The 21,531-nt window shown below is 48.9% G+C and overlaps 1 protein-coding gene across 3 annotated transcripts in view; it reads right to left on the reverse strand.

Annotated features, from left to right (window-relative positions):
• Window positions 1-213: 213 nt before the first annotated feature.
• The window catches only part of LBH (LBH regulator of WNT signaling pathway), a 38,429-nt gene continuing 17,111 nt past the window's right edge, over window positions 214-21,531 (reverse strand). For all 3 annotated transcript variants that reach the window (XM_045844624.1, XM_045844625.1, XM_045844623.1), the window contains exon 3: window positions 214-2,844. In XM_045844624.1, coding sequence (XP_045700580.1) covers window positions 2,656-2,844 — 189 coding nt within the window. In that variant the 3' untranslated portion in view covers window positions 214-2,655. The remainder of the gene's footprint in view (window positions 2,845-21,531) is intronic.

Raw genomic sequence — 21,531 nt, forward strand, 5'->3', positions numbered from 1 at the left:
CATAGAAAAACAAGCTGCTTTCATTCAGCAAGTGATTAAAAAATATATATATATATATGGGTGGGCCCAGCCCAGAAGGGCCAGCAGGTGACATGCAGGGAACCGCATATGGGGCTCCCCGCCGCCCAGCCTCCCTCGAGAGTTGCACCTTGGTTTCTTTCGTGCTCTCTCTGTTCCAGTGGGACAGGAAGGAAGAAGGAAACCAGACCAGCGTGGAAAGCATTTTCAAACTTTATTTACAACTGTCACAGTGACAAAAAGTAGTTTCGGGGGGAAAAAAAGCTAGTTTCTCCCTGAGCCTCAAAAAAGAACAGATAGAACTTACAGGAGGTTCATCTTACAACAGGCATTTCTATTGAAATACTAGGCTTATTTTCCAATACAATCAGTTAGAAATACACACAAGATACTTAAAAAAAAAAAAAAAAAGAGGAGGCCAGACAGGAGCTCAGCCACTTGCCCAAGAGCGGCTGGGTCCCCCCAACAGGCTCACCGCTGAGGGTCCCAACGTCAGCTGTCCGCCTCTGGCCTGCTCAGACTCCGCATGGTCGTACAAAGGGGCCTCGCGGCCAGCAAAAATAAACCACCCCCATAAACACACATATACACAAAGTAGATCTGTTAGGCAGTTTACAAGCATGTTCCCGTCACACGGACAGATGATACCGGGGAGCACATGAGAGGGGCACACGGAAACACAGGATTAAAAGGCAAGACCCCACCCACAAGGGAGGCACAGGATGAGAAATGCCGCTGCGAGAGAATGAGAGTCGGAGGAAAAGCTCTCTGCAGCCGAGACAGAAGGGAAGGGAGAGCAAGAGAGAGAACCTCCCCACCTCCAGGCAGGCTGCGGGCCTCTCCCACTTCCTCGAGGAGCTGGAAGAAGTTATTGCCGTCGGTGTGTGTAACACAAGCAGACCACACAGAGGGAGGGAGCAGGGGGATGGGAGAGTGTTGGCTGCCCAGAACCCAATCCTGCCGATGTGTCCACAGCACAGCCTGGCCCCCCGCCCCACGTTCCCCAGAGCCACACTACCCTTGAGGTATTAAATACAACCTTATACGCAAATTCAAAACCGGGGTCACCCTGGACTGACTGGACACCTGAGGGGACATGTGGGTGCCTGGATGGGCAGAGTTCAGCCCCAGGGAGGTTCTCGAGGCCCCCTCCTGGCGGCACAGACCTCTCTGAGACAGAGACGGTTTGAGGTTTGTTCTGTATCCTGCCGCTCCTGGTGGTTCCGAACTATACGAAGCTCTAAGTCCAAGGCTAACTTTCTGGTGTAACTGTGCCCTTGCAGGGGACAGGTGGGAGGTGGGGAGTGATGAAGACCCCCGTTTCACGCTCCCTCCCCATGCTGTCCTCCCACCTGCATCCAGAACACTCAGGGAGAGGCCAGGGATGTCGTGACACACTTCAGTTTCAACTCCATCTCCAGGCTGCTGCACAAGAGCCTCCTCACCCCCGCCCAATAATTCCCAGGCTTACCAGCCCTCCAGACCTGCACTAAACTCAGCTCTCCAACAAGAAACAGAAAAAGCCTCCTGCTTTCCACTCAGCTCCCATCAGGAAAACAGGCCAAGAGTCCCTGTGGGAGTGGGTACTGCAGCTGACCAGGCTGGCTGGAACCCACTGCAGGGCTGGGAGCCACCTCTGCCTGATGGTTGTGGCCTGGGGCAGGGCAGGGCCCTGGTGGGAAGGGGGAGGGGCCAGCCTGGGAGAGCCCGCCTGCTCTGTGCCTCTGCTCAGACTCAGAGCAAGTCTCTGAGGGGAAGCAGCTGGGGAGGACCAAGTGCCCACATCAGTCCTCCATCAAGGGCAGGCAGTAGTCCCACTGCTCCCAAAAGGGCAGAGTGGGGATGGGCAAAAAGGATAAACGGGGGAGAGAAGCTCCAAAATGCTGCCTATTAGAAAAATACTCCAGATGACCGCAGGTATGAGGACCTGCCACAGCTGGAACTGCGGGTCCTCGGAGAAGGAATGGGAGACCTTTTCCTTTAGCGAGCATCACCTCCAGCTGGCTTTGCAGGCAGCCAGGTTATACTTGCTCTCCTTTACCCGCCTGCCCGGTAAGAGAAAACACACCCGAAATAAAAGCAAAGGCTGGCGGTGGGTGAAGCCGGAGAGAGAAATGAAGACTTTGTCGTCTGATGCCCCAGCAGCCGGAGCAAACGCTCACCGAGTGGTGCTTCCTGGCTGCAAGTCTCTGCCCAACGTTTTCTTTAAAACGTGTGTTTTCTTTTTTGTCTCACATTTGTTTTCTTACCCCAAGTGTTACTTGCTCCGTGAACATCCCCCACAACCCCCCCCAACCCCAGAGCCCAGTGGAATCCCACCAGTGCCTCTAGCTGCTTGAGTTCAGATAATGATCTCAAAGAGCAAAGCTTGCCGCACCCCCCACCCCTGCTCTAAGCAGCTTCCTTTCTCAGAAGGCCTTGCAGAGTGTCGCAGAGGGCTCCACTGCTCCACACAGTTCAACAAAAGAAAAGGAAAGGAAAGAAGACCAACTCAGTGACTCGCAGGTGCAAACAGAAGCCATCGTCTGATGTCCCCGAACGACTATGGCTCACTCTCTTCTTCCATCACAATAGGAAAGAACACAAGTTCAGGTGCAGATGCTGTCTGGTGTGACCCGGTGGGAGTCGGTGGGGACTCTACTGCTCCTTGTCCTCTTTCGCTGTCTCTTCACAGTTGTCCTGCTCATCCTCCTGGACCAAGAACTCCTCGGGGGGCCACCGCAGCTCCCCACTCTCCACCTCCCCCTCCGTGGGCTCCACCACGATGGAGGGCAGGCGGTCCTTCAGTTTGCAGCAGCGGTCAAAGTCTGACGGGTCGGGGAAGATCTGAAATAGAAGCAGAGCGAGCACCCGGTCACGTACGGACTGAAAAAGAGCAAGTCCATTCCTTCGCTTCACATGCACGTGCAGGACTGAGCACCTGCTGTATGCTGCCCTGGGATAGTGGGGGGAGCAGTGTCAGGCAGGAGCCATGAAGCAAACTCTGGGGAAACACGGGAAGCCATCCCTCGGTCTGAAGCTGAAAGTGTTCAGGGCAGCACCGCTGAGTCTAAAAGGTGGGGTAGCCCTGTGTGCACTTTTCGTTGTGTTTTATTTCTGATAAAAGAATTCAAAATCACATCATCCCCAGTAAGCCACATCTCCGTTTACAGCAAGGGTTTGACCCTAGCAGTCCAAAGCGTGTGACAGGCCCCACAGGTTAAATTCTTTCCCGGATTAGCACCTGGTACGAGCCAGCTGCCAGGTGCTCTACATAGGTAATTCTGAACTAGCATGCTCTTACTGAAAAGCAGGGGTTGCTGATACTAGTGTAAAGAATCTTGGGCTTGGAGAAGGAGGTCGCCGGCAGCATGCAGGCTGCAGATGAGGGATGGAAGGAGATTCAGACCCAGGTCTGTCTGACTCCCAGGCCCGAGCCCCAGTGCACCCACACTCCTCCAATGCACGGGTCCTGATCTTGCTGCAGCTGTGAAGTCAAGGCCAAGTAAGGGCTAAGGGGGAGGCCCCCACCAAGTTCCGGGCTCCCTTTTCACCTGTGAACAACTCCTGACTCCTTGACGGCTCTGAACCTGGAAGGATTTACTTTGCTCTCCTGAGCCCGATCAACAAGGCTTTGAAAAACAATTCCTAGTGTGTGTCCTGCCCGGAGCTGGGAGAAACCCCAAACCAAGCTATAAAACTGACGCCTCTGTGCGTCCCCCACGTACACACAGCCCTGTGACTACAGCTGACCCAATTCTTTGCCCAGAAGATTAAGTACTTAAGCCGAAGGGCTGCTGGTCCCTTGCCATTCACAGCCCTCAGTGACACATCCCAGAGCTAGAGGGAAGCCTCTGTTTGGGACGCTGTGGCTCACAGAATCACACGGCACCTTCAAGGCCGTCTCTTCCCACCTCTGCATTTGAGAGATGAGGAGACTGAGGCCCAAAGGGGTCAGGAGACTTGTTTGAGGTCACACAGCCTGTTAATGGTGCGGGGGGGGGGGGGGGGAGGAAACCAAAACCAGGAGTGGGCGGACACATATTTGAAGAGATCCTGGGGATTGCCCACACCTGGCTCGGATCCACACAAGCCCATGGCAACAGGCAGGCATCCTCTGTTCCCCAGGGGGAGACGTGCCCCCCTGTAACCTCAGGCCTTCCCAACCTCCGCGGCGCTATGAGGATGCCCCATGTTACTGCACCCTAACCCCAAGCAGCACTGTCCCAGCCAAGTCACTGACCATGTCACAAGTCACGCGGAGCTCCCAGGAATCATGGGAACCTCAACGAAACCTCCCCAAAATCCCTGCAGACAAGTGATTATTAACCATTTATCCAATAAAGCACTATTGCTGGGGATTAAGCCTTAAGCCAGCTGCACAACCAGGCATCATTAAAGATTTAACAAGCCTTATAAAAAGTACCCTAATGGCAGCCAGGAGGAAAACAGGGCAGGGGAGGGGCATGGGGAGGGGCTGGGAAGAAAGCATGGGGCAGGCCGACCCCACTGACGGCCATCTCTTCCTGGTGCGGCGGACGCTGCAGTTCGGCCCACGGACTGTGCTCTGCTCGCAGACCCCGAGTGTGCTGTGCCCAGAGAGGGTCAAGTGGCCGATTTGGACCCCTGCTCACTCCTCCCGCGGAGCTGGAGCCCCTCCTGGCGCGTGACGACACAAGGTACCGTCCCAAGCACAGGCCCAGGCGGTGACCGAGGGGAGCCCCAACGACTGAGAGCGTGCTGCAGTCCTCAACGCTCTCTAGACATCACCTCCTTCAGGTCTCCTCACCTGCGGCCCCTACCCCGCACCAGGAACAGTGAGGCCCTCGGCTCTGAGGGTTTAAACCCAGATCTTCCCTTTTCAATGCCTGTACCTTTTGGAAAATGAGTGGATGTCACTGGTGAACGTGCCCATTTCACAGATAGAAAACTGACCAGGAAGTGTGGGCAAGAGTCTGCCCATTTGACTGCTGGAGGCCCCAAGATGACCCTCTGGGCAGCCGGGTCCAGAAGCTGGGCTTCCCAGTCCACACAGGTGTTCTAAACCTGCAGGACCTGAGACAGAGCTGTGGCCTATCATGGGGAGACGGACACCTGGCCCAGGGCAGACTCGTTCCCCCGCCTCTACCCTCAGACCTCAAGCCCAGGGCTGCGCCTACCCTGTGACTCCTCAGCTGAGACAGGTGATAACCAGTTTCTAACTATGATCACCCGTAAAGGGACGAGACGCAGCAAGACCAAGAGTAGGAGGAGGGGAACGGTAAGGGTGGAGAGCGTGAAAGTTACTTTAAGGCGGGAACAGATCTTTAACTAAAATTGGCAGGTGTGGGGAAGAGGATATTAAAATATGGATGATGATGGAAGATATGCCGCGCATGTTTGCTGGCCAGAGCCTCTACCTTTACAGTAGTCCTGCAAAGCATGTAGTGGTGTGACCCCTAGTCTACAGATCGGGAAACTGAAGCACAGAGAGGGCAAGTGACTTCCTCAAGCCCACAGAGCTAGGGAGTGGCTGATCCAGGACCCAAACTCAGGCCTGAAGGACTTGGTAACACACGGTGGCAAGCCACAGACCCCAGATTCTCACTATGCCCTTGACATCAAACCCCAACCAACTCCTCTCGGCCACCCTTTCCTCCATTTCTCCTTCCAAGAAGCAGAGTGACCTTCCTCTCCCACCAGACGGATACAAGTCCTTGGCAAATGCAAATGCAATAAAACGCTTTGAGGACATACGCTAAATTCAAACTGGAATGTCCTTTCTGGAGCAGCATCAACAGGACTATGGTGAATGTTCAATCTGCAATGGAGAGGCAGCAATACTAACACAGTAATTAAAATAACTCCAAACAATGCCTTTCATACCAAGAACTGCACAATTAAGCCTTTTAAGTCCTTGGGGGAAGTCTGAGCATTGAACTTCTGATAGTGCTTAGTTGCCAGAGAACTTTGCTCCCTCCCCGAATTGTTCAAAGCGGGCTTCCTCCAAAAAAAGGAAACAATTTTTTTTTGACAGGGCCTGTTAATTACATTTTTTAAAATCACTATAATAATCTAACCCTTCCATCAGAGATTTTATTCTATTATCAGATAATACCAATTTATGCCTCTGAAAATTGTAGCTCTCGCCAGAGACAAACAAAGGCACCCAGAAGCAAACAGCTCCTCATTTCCGTGCAGACAGACAGAAGGCTTGCAAAGTATTGCTGAGTATCTTGCCAGCACAATCTTATCTACGACAGCTGCTTAAGAGGCTGACCCTAAGGAGGTCAAGATTTTTCCACTAAGTCATGCTTTTTAATCATCTAGGCAGCAGAAAAATGAGAGGTTGCAACTGCTATTTGATGGGGTGGGGAAGGCAGTGGAAAAAAGGACTCAAGTCAGCCTTGCCAAGCACATGACAGGTAGGGCTGAAGCAGCAAGCCAGCCGGCGTGCTGTTTGCCTGCAGGAACTGGCAGGGAATAAGGAACTGCCCCTGCTCCAAAAAGAAACTGCTTCTGGTTAAACCTCTTACCCCAAAGTGCCCCTTCTCTCTGGGTGAGGGAAAGACAAAAAAAAAAAAAAATCCTTTCTCTTCATTCTGCAGCACAGGCTCATTCATATCTAAGAGGTCCAGAAAGGACGACGGGGAGGCTCTGACAGGCATTTTACAGCCTCACCCCCGGGAAGGGCAGATCTAGAAGCAGCCATGCCCAGCTGTGATCCTCCCCGCTCTGCCACTCCCTCCCTCGGCCAGCACTGGATTCCACATCCAGCTGTCACGTTCGGCTGTCAGACCTGATGGCTTGGATAAAACTAAGAGACACCAAGTTCCCTCTTTCGCAGACGAAGTGATGTTTTGAAGATCACACACGTCAAGAATATCCCGGGCCCCATATGTCCGTCCCACTGTGTAGAAATAGCGGGCATTCAAACTTGGTAATGGTGGATTTTATAAGGAGACATGTCTTCGGAGGCATCCTTTGTCAGTCAGGTGGCTTCAAATGCCAACAGGCCCTGATGTCTTGGGAACTCCGATAGGTTCACTTGGAAGATTAAGGGAACTTTAGGAATGCCTAGGAGGGAAACAGCCTGTGAGCTGTGGCTCGGATGCTAAGATGCTAGATTTTCTGGCTGTGTAAGTCAGAGCTACCTGATAGAACTTTCTGTGCACATGCACATTTCCCATCTGTGCTGCGCAACAGTAGCCGCTGGGCACACGTGGCTCCTGAGCAGGTGAATGAGGCTAAAAATTTTTTTTAAGATTTTATTTATTTATTTTTAGAGAGGGAAGGGAGGGAGAAAGAGAGAGAGAGAAACATCAATGTGCGGTTGCTGGAGGTCATGGCCTGCAACCCAGGCATGTGCCCTGACTGGGAATCGAACCTGCGACACTTTGGTTCGCAGCCCGAGCTCAATCCACTGAGCTATGCCAGCCAGGGCATGAGGCTAAAATTTTAAATTTTATTCATATAAAAGTATATGATCTATTTAAGTAGAAATGCAAACAGCGATTGCATTGGGCGGCACGAACATAAAGGTGTAAATATGAGGACAGTGAAAGCAAGACTGTCCAGGAAGACTCGGGCTGTGCGGCTGACAGACCAACACAAGCAGCCTCAGAGCAGAGCAGTCTGGGGCTGAAGGTGAGCCCCTGGAGATGAGGAATTAGTCAGCAGGCTTTTTGCTTTAAGTATAGAAGTTGCCAGTCAGTCAGCTCCCATTTCAGCCATGGAGGGGAACTGAAAGGCAACACCAGGGTTCCAAAGGCCTGAAATTTGGGGGCCTAGCTATCAACTGTCTGCCTCTAAGCCAGGTGACCTAAACCTGGCTGTCTCTGGGGCAGGGAGAGGAGAGAGATGGCTGGCACCTAGGATGGAAAATGTGAGTGACTCTGGTCGGCCCAGCCCTCCCCTGAGTGCATGTGCGTCCCTCAGCCATCATTCCTGACAAACAACCTGAGCTGGCCACAAAGAGGGCAGAGGGCTCGGCAAAGAGCTGAGAGATGCTAATAGGGAAAGCGGACACCGGCAGGTAGAGGAGATGAAAGGTGCTTAACTGGACACAAAGGGCTAATTACCAGCTCTGCAAGCTGAGACCCCGGGAGGTCGAACATCCTGCTCCCCTTTACTGGGGTGGAACAGAGGCAGGCAGGGGCGGGGTAGACAGGGGAGATAGGGCAGAGGGCCTGAGATGAATAACGGAGGAGCTCCCCAAGGAGCTGAGAGTGATCTGCCCCTGTGTATGAAACTACATGGTAAGCTTCTCCCTTCTCTGGTTCCAGAGGGAGAAAAAGTCAGCTTCCAACACCCTATATGAAAAATGGCCACTCCCGCAGGGGTCTGAAAGATCTGGCTTTGACCTGGCCCTGTGTATATTACTCTATGACCATGGTCAAGTCATTGTTAAGTTCTCTGAGCCTCAGTTGCCTCCTCAGTAAAATGAGGTGGGGATTTCTGTGTTACAGTATTGTTGGAAGACTCCCATGATGCATGTTCAGCCCCAGCACAGTTCCTGACAGGCTCAAAGAAGCAGAGGCCCATGCCCCACCCTTCGTCTATAAATTGGGATTAATGCTAATTCTCATGTTAGGATGCCAAAATGAGGAGACAAAGAAATATGACCCAAATGAAAGAACAGATCAAAACTCCAGAAGAAGAACTAAACAAAATGGAGATAGCCAATCTATCAGATGCAGAGTTCAAAACACTGATTATAAGGACCCTGAAGGAACTTAGTGAAGACTTCAACAGCATAAAAAAGATCCAGCCAGAAACAAAGGATACACTAATTGAAATAAATAACAATTTACAGGGAAACAACAGTAGGGTGAATGAAGTCTCGAGTGAAATCAATGATTTGGAACATAAGGAAGCAAAAAACAACTAATCAGAACAACAAGAAGAAAAAAGAATGCAAAAAAAGCAAGGATAGTGTACACAGCCTCTGGGACAACTTCAAGCATCCCAACATTCACATCATAGGGGTGCCAGGAGGAGAACAGAAAGAGCAAGAAATTGGAAAGCTATTGGAAGTAATAATGAAAGAAAACTTCCCTAATTTGGTGAAGGAAATAGGCAAGTCCAGGAAGCAGAGAGTCCCAAATAAGATGGATGAAAAGAGGCCCCCACCAAAACACATCATAATGAAAATGCCAATGGTTAAAAAGAAAATCTTAAAAGCAGCAAGAGAAAAGCAGTTAGTTATCTACAGAGGAGTTCCTGTAAGACTGTCAGCTGATTTCTCAAAAGAAACTTTGCAGGCTAAAAGGGATTGGCAAGAAATATTCAAAGTCATGGAAAGCAGGGACCTACAGCCAAGATTGCTCTACCCAGCAAAGACATCGTTTAGAATAGAAGGGCAGCTAAAGAGCTTCCCAGTCAAGAAAAAACTAAAAGAGTTCATCATCGCCAAACCATTATTACATGAAATGTTAAAGTGACTTATATAAGAAAAAGATGAGAACTATGAACAATAAAATGGCAATAAATACATACTCATCAACAATTAAATCTAAAAAACTAAGTGAACAAGAAGACCAGAGACAGAATCATGGATATGGAGAGCATTTTGATGGTTGCCAGGTGGGAGGGGGGTGTGGGAGAGTGGGTGAGGAGGTGAGGGGATTAAGAAGTACAAATAGGCAGTTACAGAATAGCCAAGGGGATGTAAAGTACAGTATGAGAAATGGAGTTAGCCACAGACCTTACATGCATGACCCATAGGAGTGAACAATGGTGTGGGGACTGCCTGAGGGAATGGGGGTTGCTGGGTGGAGGGGGACAAGGGGGGAAAATTAGAACACCTGTAATAGCATAATCAATAAAATATAATTAAAAGAAAAAAACTTTTAATGCAAATTCCCACCTTATAGGGCTTTGGAGAAAAGGAAACACAAGTACGTGTGAACATGTCCTATAAACTTTAAATTCCTAATGATGTTTCTTTTTAGGTATAGCGGAGGTCTCCAAGGACCATTTAGAGTGAGGGACTGGAAAGCCAGTAGCTACGGCTTGGGACAGGAGCAAGTTAGCAACACTCCTGGGCTTGTGCTCTCAAATTCTAGGCCAGGTTCTGTGCAGAAATGGTTTGACTTCATTGCTTCTGTCCCAGTGCCTCTGTTTTCCCAGGGCAAGGGTTGCCAGCTCGAATGGAATCCATTCCCTTGTCCAGATCCTGGTCTTTCAGTGGAAGCCCCTAGTGCTGGAGGGTCTTCCCATTATGCACTCCCCCCTCCGCCGACTGCAGGGGTAAGTCAGACCCCTCCTGCCCCTCGGTTTCCCAAAGTCTGGGTTTCTCCTTTTTCCTGGAGAACAACAATGGACTGGCCTGTGTGTTTATTCCTTCCTAGGAGGAGCTGGTTTCTAACAATGGGCAGGCCTCTACCAGCATCCTGCTCTCCAAGGGTTGAATGAATGAGCAGCAGCTAATTCAAATGAAGAGTACACCCTACTTTTTGCCCCCTAACAATAGGTGAAGGCAAGAATTATATTCTTTGAAATACTTACCTCCTGCTGTCTTATCATCAACACCATCATGATCATCTTTATTTGCACTTACATTTTACTGACTTTTTGAAATGAAATGTGGCTGGTAGGAACAGGAAGAATTACAGCAAAGAGGCAGAGTGGCTACTGATTGGATTCTGGGAGGGCGGACCTTTCTCCAGTCTCCACTCAGATGGGAGTCGCCTCATTTGCCATCCTTGAGACTCTTAGCTCACTCACATCTGCCCTGGACCGACTGGGGCTGTGGAATATCCACCTCACCCTCTCCTACCCTTCTCCGTTGTTTTTAATCCCACAGGAGACTTGAGCAGAGATTTGAGGCTTTACAACAACTGTTGGATCTCCTTCCTTTGGATTAAAGATGCTTAAACTTCTAGCCTTGACTTAAAAGGAAGGAAATCCACTGGATAAACACCATCTTTCATAAACATCTCTCAAACACACACCCATCCTGCAAGTCAAGAGTTTCAAATTCCAATTAATTAGCACTAATTGCTACTGATAACTCTATGGGCCCAGTGAGCCGACTGAGCTTTTGGAATGTTAAAGAATGTTTCTCCAAGTGTTCCAGGGCAGTGAGAAGAAACTCAGTTATCTAGCATAGCTGGTTTAAAATACCCACATCCCATCAACTAAATCATCATTGCCCTTTGGAAGGAAGACATACCTCTGAGTCACCTCTGGGCCTCTGGGGTTGGGAGATCCCTTTTCTATCCTTCCCCATTGGTGCTTCCCAAATGCCCCATGGCCACTGCCCCCCCCCCCACCCCACTCTCTCACAAAGCCCAGACTGACATGGCTGTCATTTCCAACCATTCCCTCATTTTTTTTTGTTGTTTTGGAGACAAAAATCTTGAAGATTTGGCCTGGTCCTACAGCCTCCCCATCATTGTCTGGGGTTCCCTTCCTAACCCCGACCACGTGGCTTCCAAGCCCACCCCTGTATGGGAACACGTCTTTCAAGTCTCTAGGCTTCCTTACAGCCCTGCCCCATGGCCTTGGCTCAGTCCCAGGCACCAGCAGCTACCCCCGCAGCACAGGACCAGGGCAGGCAGCCTGCTTCGGCCTTATTCTCTCTCCTGCTTCTCATGACCCTGCTCAGGTTCACCTGACCTGTCTAACCTCATCTTCCCTGTGCCTTCCCGGACTCAGGGTCATTCTAGGATTTTCTCCAGACTCAGGCAGCTTCCTGGCTTCCCCTGTCCATCTTAGGCCGATGATTCCCTGGTCTACACTACACTTTCACCTTCCTTCAACCTGTGAGACAGCTCCACTTTTGGGTGACATCATCCATCATCGCCAACTCACCTTGTCCCAAAGTGAGGGGATCAGCTGGTTTATGTGTCTGTAAGTTAAAAACCGTTTTTCCCTCCCAAAAGGAAGCCTTGCTTGGTAGTAGGTCCTGAGAAAAAGGCCTGAGGGTCTTAGCTGGTCATAACTGCAGTAACGATGCTTAAAACACTGAAGCAAACACAGCTGTATTAGTGATCCACTCATCTCACGGAGGCCATCCACACTAACAGGAAGGTCAAGGTCCTGCTTCGGCTGATCAGACGTATGCTGCTCAGTCTAGAACAGTGGTTCTCAAGGCTCAGTTCCCAAGGTGCTTTCAGAGAGGGAGTGTCCATGGAGTTAAATATTTTCTTAATAGCACTAAGGTGTTATCTGTCGCTTTCCCTGCATTAATACTTGCACTAGTGGTATAAAAAACAATGGTGGGCCATATTGCTGGCACCTTAAGCGAGAACTAGTAAATGCAGGGATACGAACTATACCTGCTCACAACTGAAAAAAAAAAATGTAATGCTTGCAATGAAGCAGTAATTTTATTAAATATTTACTCAAGTGCATGCTGTTTTAATATTGTATGTGATGAAGTGGAAAGTCAGCATGAAACACTTTTGCTGCATATAAGAGCCCAGAGGTTGTCTCAAGGGACAAAAAGCACTTACGTGATTGAGTTGCAAGCTGAACTAGCCACCTTTCCCGAGTACCCTTTCTGCTTGAGAAAATGACCAACAAACTGTGGTTATTGAGACTTGGTTATTTACCAGACATGCCCTCAAAAATGAACAAAGCGAGCTTCTCCCTTCAGAGAAAATGACTGATGGTATTTGTTACCAGTGACAGAAATTGAGCTTTCGAGCAAAAACCAGAATTTTGGAAAACTTGTTTCAGCTACTGTAAGCTTGGCCGTTTCCTAATACTTGATGAACTTCTGATGAAGCCAGTGGAGATATTAACAAATATTTTTTTTGACATTATATAATGAAATGTGTTAACATTTGGAAGATGTGCATAATTCAGCGAACCTATATTTTCCAACTGATCGATGCACTGTAGTACAAAACCAAGCATGGGTAAATAGGTTTGTTCAAAGTGCAAAACAGACTAATGGACTTCAGTGTAAGTGTACAGGAAGTTCATTGATAAGATTTCAGATTCCACATGGCCACTAACCTTTGAGAAACCACCACTTGTAGAGTTTAGGTGAACTATCAAAGAAAAACATATTAAAAGACTATTAAAATATTTCTTCCTTTTCTAACTACATATCTGACAGGCCAGATTTTCCTCCTTTACTCTAAACACCACACCACAACAGACTGGAGGCAGAAGCGGGTATGAAAATCTGGCTGTCTCTGTTAAGACAGACACCAAAGAGATTTGCAAAAATGTAAAACAATGCCTTTCTTCTCACTAAACTTTTCTTGTTTTGGAAAACAGATTTGTTTTTATTATAAACTGTTATCTCTATTAACATGAAATGGGTTTGTTGTTATTTATAAAGGAATTAATAAATAAAATTTAAAAATATATAATCCACAAAAGGTATAATCAGAAAACACAGTCCACATAAACAAGTATCTCTGGGGGTCCTAAATCATTTTTAAGGATATAAAAGGGGCTAAGATGAAAAAGTGTGAGAACCACTGCCCTAGAGGGAACAAATACCCTCGGGGTGATGGCCGTGTAAGTCAAGGCTGAAGGTCAATATATTTTATTTTATTTCATTTTATTTTTAAAAGATTTTATTTTTTTAGAGAGGGGGAGGGAGAGAGAAAGGGAAGGAGAAATCAACTTGAAAGATTTAAGGGGGACATAAAAGCTGCCTTCAATGTCTGAAAGGCTGACCTAAGGAAAATTTTTTAACTCCAGGGACTGATGGAGCATCAGCCTGGTGGATTTCCCCTCGTCTTACAACGTTCTAACAAAAACGATACAATCCCCTCTCCCTTAAAGATAGGACATCTTCAGGCCCAAAGTGGTGACGAGAGTTGCCTGAGCTGACACCAACGGTGGCTGTGCTGACAGCGTCTGAGGCCCGCGTCACTGGCAGTGTCCAAAGAACCCCTCTCCGGCCCAGCACCCTGGAACGTCAGAGTGCCTTCCCACCTGGGCCTGAACGCCGCCCCGTCGCAAAGGCGCCCTCCACCGCCGCCCCCACTACCCCGCCAGACACCACAGCGCCGCAGTTTTGATTCCAAGGACGTTGTATATGTCCAAAATTTTGCTTGTGTTCCCAGTAAAAGAATTTTGAAAAACGGTGTCTCTTTTCACACGTTTTTTAAACTGGCACCTAAAACTTCTGACACATCATAAATCTTCACATTTTAAAATAAAACGTTCATGCCCCTCTTAAATGCACTCAGTGCCTGATCATCACCTCAAAAATTTGGTATCAACAATCACCTGTAAAGAAATTCATAAACACACTCCTAAGTCATCCTGTACTCAAAAATGAATTTGCAGTTTACTTCCCTATAGGATTTTTCTTAATATATTTTTATGTTGGAGAGTCTTAAAGTCATTAGCTTTTCATACTTCTCTGCAAAAAAAGATGTATTTGTGTATGTAAATTGGCTTAAGGTTTTATGTCTCATGACTTATGTCTCATGGCTTATTAATAAAAAAAAATTCTGAATTGGCTTATTGCAGCTATTAGTACACAACTGATCAATAAACATACCACAAACAATTATTAAATGCAGAGGTACATTTTTTGAGATTGGAGTCTTAATGTGATAGATAGATGGAATTTATGGAGCTTCCTAGAGAGTAACATTTTTAATGATTCATTTGTTCAGTGCTACCAAGGTTTCTATATCCTGGGGAAAAGCATCTTAAAATATTCAGGAGGGTGAGAGGCGGGTCTTTCTCTAATAAGCGGGAGGAGGACAACCGCGATAGGAAAGGTAGGGAAAGAAAGCTGGTGAAGTCGGTCCTCAGGAAGTGCAATTTTAGAAAAGCAACAGAGGAAGTTGAAGATGTGGAAATTGATTTTCCGAAAACGCTCTCTGTTGTCATATCCCTTGGAAAGTTTCTGCGAACCCCAGGGGCAGCTGTCCTCCTGTTTTAGCACTTTGTTAAGGCATGAAGGAAGAGATACACAGGCCATTTTATGCATTAAAAAGTAATTTGGCGTAAAAACCTCCAATATGAGGATGCCAAGGAACATAGCCAGGAAGGGTCCTGACCTTCAAATGTTATATCCAAGGGAGCAAATGACCAGAGAAATACAGAAATTGTAATTGAGTTCTAGCTAATCTTTAAGAACGCGTCCATCTAAGAGGATACATTTAACTCTGGAAGGAAAAATAATCCCTTTGTGGGAACGGCAGCGATGTTGGCCACAGGAAGTCATTGTTCCTTCACGTCCCTGCACACACGATGGCTTGATTATATTTTCACTTTACTCACTTATTTAAAAAGTATTTTCTTGAAAAAGGAAACTATCAGTATATAAATGGAAAACTAATATTACTCATTATAGGCAGTAACCATAAAAATACACTAACATTTTAAAGAGTTTGTCTGGGTAACACCTAAATTAACTTTTTAAACCATCAGGAGTATGTGGACCCTACCGGACCCCTGGCCAAGGCTGATTACTTGGTGCCAAGCGCCTGCAACCTTGCAGAGTGGGTGGGTGAGAGGCCCTTGAGCACGGGGCCCGAGACTTCCGTCATGTTCAGATCTGCCTCCAGGAGCCCATCCTTGATTTCAGGGAAGCAGCATATCCAAACCATGACCACCCCACGAGCCGGACCCAGAGCCCCAGGAGTACCAAGACGGCTCAGGGTGCTAACTGTCCATCTGTCCAACCCTCATGGGTCTCCGGGCTGAGGCGACTTCACTGGTCTTCCTTAAGTTCTTACAGGCTCCAATGAAAACAGCAGGTAAGGAGGGCACTGTGTATATTTGCATACAAATGTAAGTGTGTAATTTTGTCAACATACCCACTGTGAGATAAGGATATCCTCACCAACTCTTTTGCAATGCTGGCTAACTGCCTGAACAGCATCAACTGCTATCATCTCTGCTCAAAATAAGCAATTAGCAAACTAGAAGAAGACGCACAATGTCCCCTAACCACTTCGGAATAACCAAACACCTTTCTGACTCAGTCCACAGAGTTCCTCTATTATTCCATCTCTATAGATTTTACACCCCTCGGGTTCTATTTGCTAGAGCTTTCAATGCCGGGAGCTCATATTTTGATAAACGCTTTGATTTGTTTTCTGTTTTCAAGGTAATATACAATCAACAGGTTTAATAATGTTGAATCTCTTTGAATCAGTGACGCCACTTCCAGGAATTTATTCCAAGGAAATGAATCAGACCTATACAGAGATTTATCCTAAATGTGGCTCAGAGCAGAGCTTTTTATAAGAACAAAACATGTAACCTAAACATTCAGCAATAAGATGCGGTACATTACAAAACAAAATGCCATTTTACAAAGAAAGGCAAGTGACAGGAACAGGGTCACAATATTGTAGTAAGTGAAAAAAGATTCACTACAGTATACACAGTATTATCTCCATTTTAAGAACATGTATAAATTGCATAGTAGTATTCTAGAAATAAACATACCAAAATAGTTCAATAATAAGAACATGGGTGTTTTTTAGCAGTTTCCTATGGTTTCCCAAATTTTAAAAGGAATAAATATTACCACTATAATTATAACACACACACAAACACACACCCTCGGGAAAGCCGCGGATGGTCTTCCAATCCAGGATGGGCAAAACCAGTGTTTCCATGGTCCAAAATAAAAGCAGAAGGTATACCACCAATTCTGCCTCAGAACCACTATTAAATTCAAGGCATTCTATTAATTCTGCCTGGGAACCACGTTCTGGTTCAAATTTGGGAAAAGTCAGACCTAGAGACCAACCACCTCTGGACTGAGGTTTGTGAATGGCCTCCTTCCTCAGGCCAATTCTACTTTGAGAAATCCGGAACCTTCCTTCCCATGGGCTCCAATAGAATCCCTTTTATTGTTAGGCAGAAAACTCTCTGTGATTGCTGAGAAGCAAGCAGTCGATGCTGCTTCAGCTAAATGCTTGAGTGCCTCTTCCATACAGTTTACCAAAAAGGAGCTTTTGACAGCGCAAGGCAATCAGCTCGCACGGGGAGGGGACCGAGAGAGCTCCCAAACATCTCTTGAGATCGCAGTGTGAGCTGGGAAATAGCCTGGTGAAACTTTGGCTAATTTTAATTTTTGCTATCACACAGGTCTGTGCAATAAGCTGAGGAGTAAAGCCGCAGACACAGGCTTCAGTTTCCTGATACAGAGTCCTCTGGGGGTGGGCTCGCGGGCAAGGGAAGGACAGGTGGCGAAGTGACAGGCAGCAGAGGCAGCACGGTGACTAGGAGGCTGGAAAGGAGTGAAGCCCTATCAGCTCTGAGCTCCGTGTGAATGAGGGCCTGTCTTCATAACCTGCAAGGATAATTTTAGGACTCGGGCCTGAAGGATCATTTCAGGACATTCACTAGACACCCAGGAATAGCTCTTGGCTCCAGTCACAAGATTCGCCACCCAAACTCATCCCTTTCTCTAATGGTACAACCCTCCTTTCCATCCGACTTGGAGACTGAGCTGACGTAGAGAAAATGCTGAGCCTACAAAAGTCTATGCCATGGACGAGGGCTCATTCGCAGCGCACGAAAGGGGAGGCAGGGTCCGACCAATCACTCAGCCCTCAGTGAGCAACTGTTGTAGGACACTGCGTCCAGCACTGTAGGAACAAAGCGCGGTCTAAGACACAGACCCAGCTCTAAGGAGTGAGGAACACACCAGCGCTTAAGAGGCGTCAGGCCTAACACAGGCCCTTTGAGAGAAGGCCAGTTGTATGGCTCCAGTGTGCAGCATGTTGGCTAGGAAAGTGAAGGAAGCTTGTTCTCTCCCTGGACAGGCTACAGACTCACTGTTGTGACCACAGTGTGCGTGCAGGGGGGAGCCCCCCACGGGAGTGATCCCAGCCCCCTGCAGGCCCTAACCCAAGGGCATTCCAACAGAGAGAACACACGGTGTGCGTCAAGGACTTGGTCCTAGGAAGGAAGGTGCTGCATCCCTCCTACAAAGTGGACTGGATCTGAACAGAGCGTGTATTGAACAGAGCGTCCACTGCCCAAAAACAGGCAGCCTGTGCAGAAGCGGGCCCAACGCCACTCAGAGAAACGGACTCCCGGGGCCTCTACACCGTGTGGCCCTGACTGCCCTCGCTGCATTACAGAACTGGGATTTGAACTGAGGAGGGAAGGGGTGGAGCAGGTAGGGACAGGAGAAAGAAAACTCGCTGTGGTTCCAGAAACACGTTGTGTCCACGGCTGGGTGTCTCCTGCCGAGTGCTTTGGAATTTTAGCTTTGTATCTCTCCGGGGACAACCGAGACCTTTTAAGTCTGAGGTTGTGACAGATGATTTCCTGGTGGCCGTGGGACTTCCATGTGGCGGCTCGGCAGACACGTAGGGTCCCACAGCTGGGGGTAACCAATGTGACAAGGGGCACGAGGAAAAAGAGACGGAGGTGGTTGATGAGTGATGCCTCGAACAACCTCGTGAGCAGGGGCTTGTGGGAGACAGAGGCAGGGACACGGAGCGGGAACCTCTCTGGGGGCTTAACTCAGAGAAGAAGCTCAACCCATCACATATTTCAACACACATATTTACAAAGGTGGGAACGGGTCAGGGAAAGCCAGGCTCAGGGGGTCTTCAAAAAGGAAGGCTCGGCGTAGATGTGAACGAAGACAGAGTGTTTCTGAACTGCAGCCTGACCTGCGTGATTACATCAAGGCTGTTCTCGGAGAGAGGAATTGCTGCTTCCAATAAAGAGTGAGGAGGGGGAGAGAAAGGAATCAGCTATTATTGGGCCAGAGAGATAGAAGAGGCTGGGAAATTCCGTCCTGGAAGAAGCTAGCTCTCGGCCAGCACGGTGCTTTAGACCTAATGCAGAGATAGAACCGAGGCTCTCGGGACTGCTGGAAGCAAATGCCAGGGCTGTGGCAAGAAGTTACTGCCCGCCGCCCCTCCTCCTTATCATATTAAACACCAGGCTATCCCTCCCTCCTGTCTCGGGAAATGCAGGGTCAGACATGGACGCTCTGTGGATCAAAGGGAAGGCACGGGCACCGAGGGGAGGCACAGGGAGGCACAGCGGAGTGTGAAGACCTCGCTCCCTCTGGTTTACAACGCACACCGCCCCCACCCCCGACCCTGCCTGTGTGACTGGCTGATGGACATCAGATGACAGGAGCATATGACCAAGAACAGCAGAAGGAATCCAAAGGGCACTGGTAAGGGATTTGTGTACTGATCAGAGAGGAATTTAGAGAACCTAGGGAAAGACAAAGTTATCAGATCTTGGTCCAGATGCTTTAGAAGGGACCAGTTTTGTTTTTTTTTTAATGCAAATTAAGAAGCCTGTCTCAATCCAGACCAAAGCAAGGGCAGGAAGTCTCAGCATGCTGTGCTGGGGCCAGTTGGGTTGTGGCAGCATCAGCATCCTCAAGCAAATGCCCAGGACCCTTCCCCATTCGGGACCCAGGCCAATGAGGGGCAGCAGCAAAGGAGACCCAGTCAGAGGGGCATTCCAAAATGCCACATTCTTACAGCCGGTAGTGCCAGGCCCTGCAGGGAGGCACAGACCGGCCTCCTTGGAGCAGGGAAAGGAAGAAGGCCTTAGAGGGCAGCCATCCTCCCTCAGGGCAGGACAGCAGGAGGCCCACAGATGTAGTGTGGGACGGGAGTTGTAACCGTCAGGGCCGTGCATGTCCTCAATGAGACCCTCCCACTCAGCCCCGGTGAGCTGGCTGCCACCCCCAGCCAGCCTGAAATGTACTCAGACTTTCTAGGAACCATTTACTCGCCCACCCAGTGGGTGTTATAATTCATGCCAAGTGAGTACACAAAGACATGAATGCCTCACACTGAACTGGCTCTCTAAAGAAACGTGAAGACAAAACAAGGCACCGGCTCTGCCGGTCTTTATACCTACTCACAAAATAGCACTAGCTCCCTAAGCGCAAGAGACAGGGCTTACCCGAAACTTTCAGGGCATAACAAGGCTTCCATGTGGAGCCGGGACAGGCATGAGACTGACGAGGCCCTGACAGGTCCGAAAGCAGAAGTGAGCGCGGCCAGCTTTAGAAGCAGGAGACTGGCCATCGCTGAAACCATCACCTGTGATGCCCTGTGAAGGCCCTGAGCCGGCAGGCACCTTGGTTTGGGAAATGGTGTGAGGAGGGTGATGGCTGATGGGCACAAAGAGGGTAAGAAGTCATCCCCTGCCTTCAGACACCTGGGCAGCGAGAAGGTAAGGCGGGATCCACGTCCTCAAAACCCAGGGCGGCATCATGTCAAAGCACAGCACGCCACAGGTGTTACGAGAGGTCATAGCTGGGGTGGAGAAATCAAGAAAACTGCTTTCTCAGCAGGTCTGGAAGGTGGGAGAATAAGCGACCAAGCCCAGTATGCCTATTTATTTTATGACCTTGTTTCAAGGTCAAATCACAAGCCTGAGATTCTATTTCATCTGCCAAGTTAGGATTGATGTCTCTTTCCCACTTTCGGTTCCTTGGAAAAGCGGGTCTCAGTAAAAAGCCGCATGCTATTATTACCCCCAGGCAGGATGCCAAGAACAGCTCTGAGATCCTCCGCCCCCAGGTCTGGGCCCAGCCTGAGCATGCTCAGAGGACGGGCTCTGGCCCAGTGCAGTTGCAGCCAATCCCCAGAGCTCTGGCGGGAATGTGTTTAATTGGAAGGCACCAGCTTTGAGCCGTTCAGAGAATAGCCGTAATACGGCGATTGTCAAGCCAGCTCTCTGCAGAGCCCTGCACCTGACATCAATAGGGGCAAGCCAAGGGCTATCTGGAGACGCAACGAAATTATACTGGAGACAGAGGTGTCTTCTCAAAGTCCCAGTGTTCACTTAAGACCAGTCCCAGACTGGCCTCAATTCAAGGCTTCTCATTGCCACCCACACCCAGAGGGACCATGGCGTCTGCATGCTCCACCAGACTGCCTGCGTTCCAGGTGTTACGTACCTGCTGGCTTCCCACGGGAGCCCTGAACCCTCTCTGTGCGAGCGCCCAGCACAGCATGTTCCACAGATCAAGCAGCCAGTATATGCTGTCTGGTTAGAGATGATAACCTCTCTCCTTTCTCTTCATCAGGCAACCAGAAGCCCTTTCTGAAACCTTGTGACAGACTTTGAAGTTCCAGGTATTTTGAAACTGGACAGTAGTCCCCAGCCAGGCAGCAGGGACGAGAATCCTGAGGGGCTGTGAGAACGGGGTGGTGGCCCTCCCAGTCCAGCACTGCAGGGGAGGTTTGAGGGCCCTCTTCTCCGGCAGCACCAGGACACTGCAGGAACCCAGAGGTTATCTGATTTTCCATTCAGGCCACTGGGGCCCCAACTCAGCCTTCCTCACCCAGGGTGGCAGCCCTGTCCTTCATCGCCACCTGCCCTGTCCCTCAGCCCCAGCAGAATGGCCTGAAGGACTCGAAGGGTTGAGAAAAGTACCCTGAAGGACCCGGCCCTTTATCCCGGGACATATTCAAAAGGAGAATATAAAAAGCGCACACAACACATACCGACGCCCGTGTTTGGAAAGGTTCTGTGATGGAAATCTAAAACTCAGAATTGAAAGAAAATCTCACCTGCAACCACAAAGAGATTCAGTCTGATTCAGTGGCTTGGAAACTGGTATTTGAAAACAGCCCAGCTGGTGAGCCAGGAAACTTCTCCTCTCCCACA

Source organism: Phyllostomus hastatus, unplaced genomic scaffold (assembly GCF_019186645.2).
Source record: "Phyllostomus hastatus isolate PE091 unplaced genomic scaffold, TTU_PhHast_1.1 phas_contig_402, whole genome shotgun sequence".
Taxonomy (NCBI): Eukaryota; Metazoa; Chordata; class Mammalia; order Chiroptera; family Phyllostomidae; genus Phyllostomus; species Phyllostomus hastatus.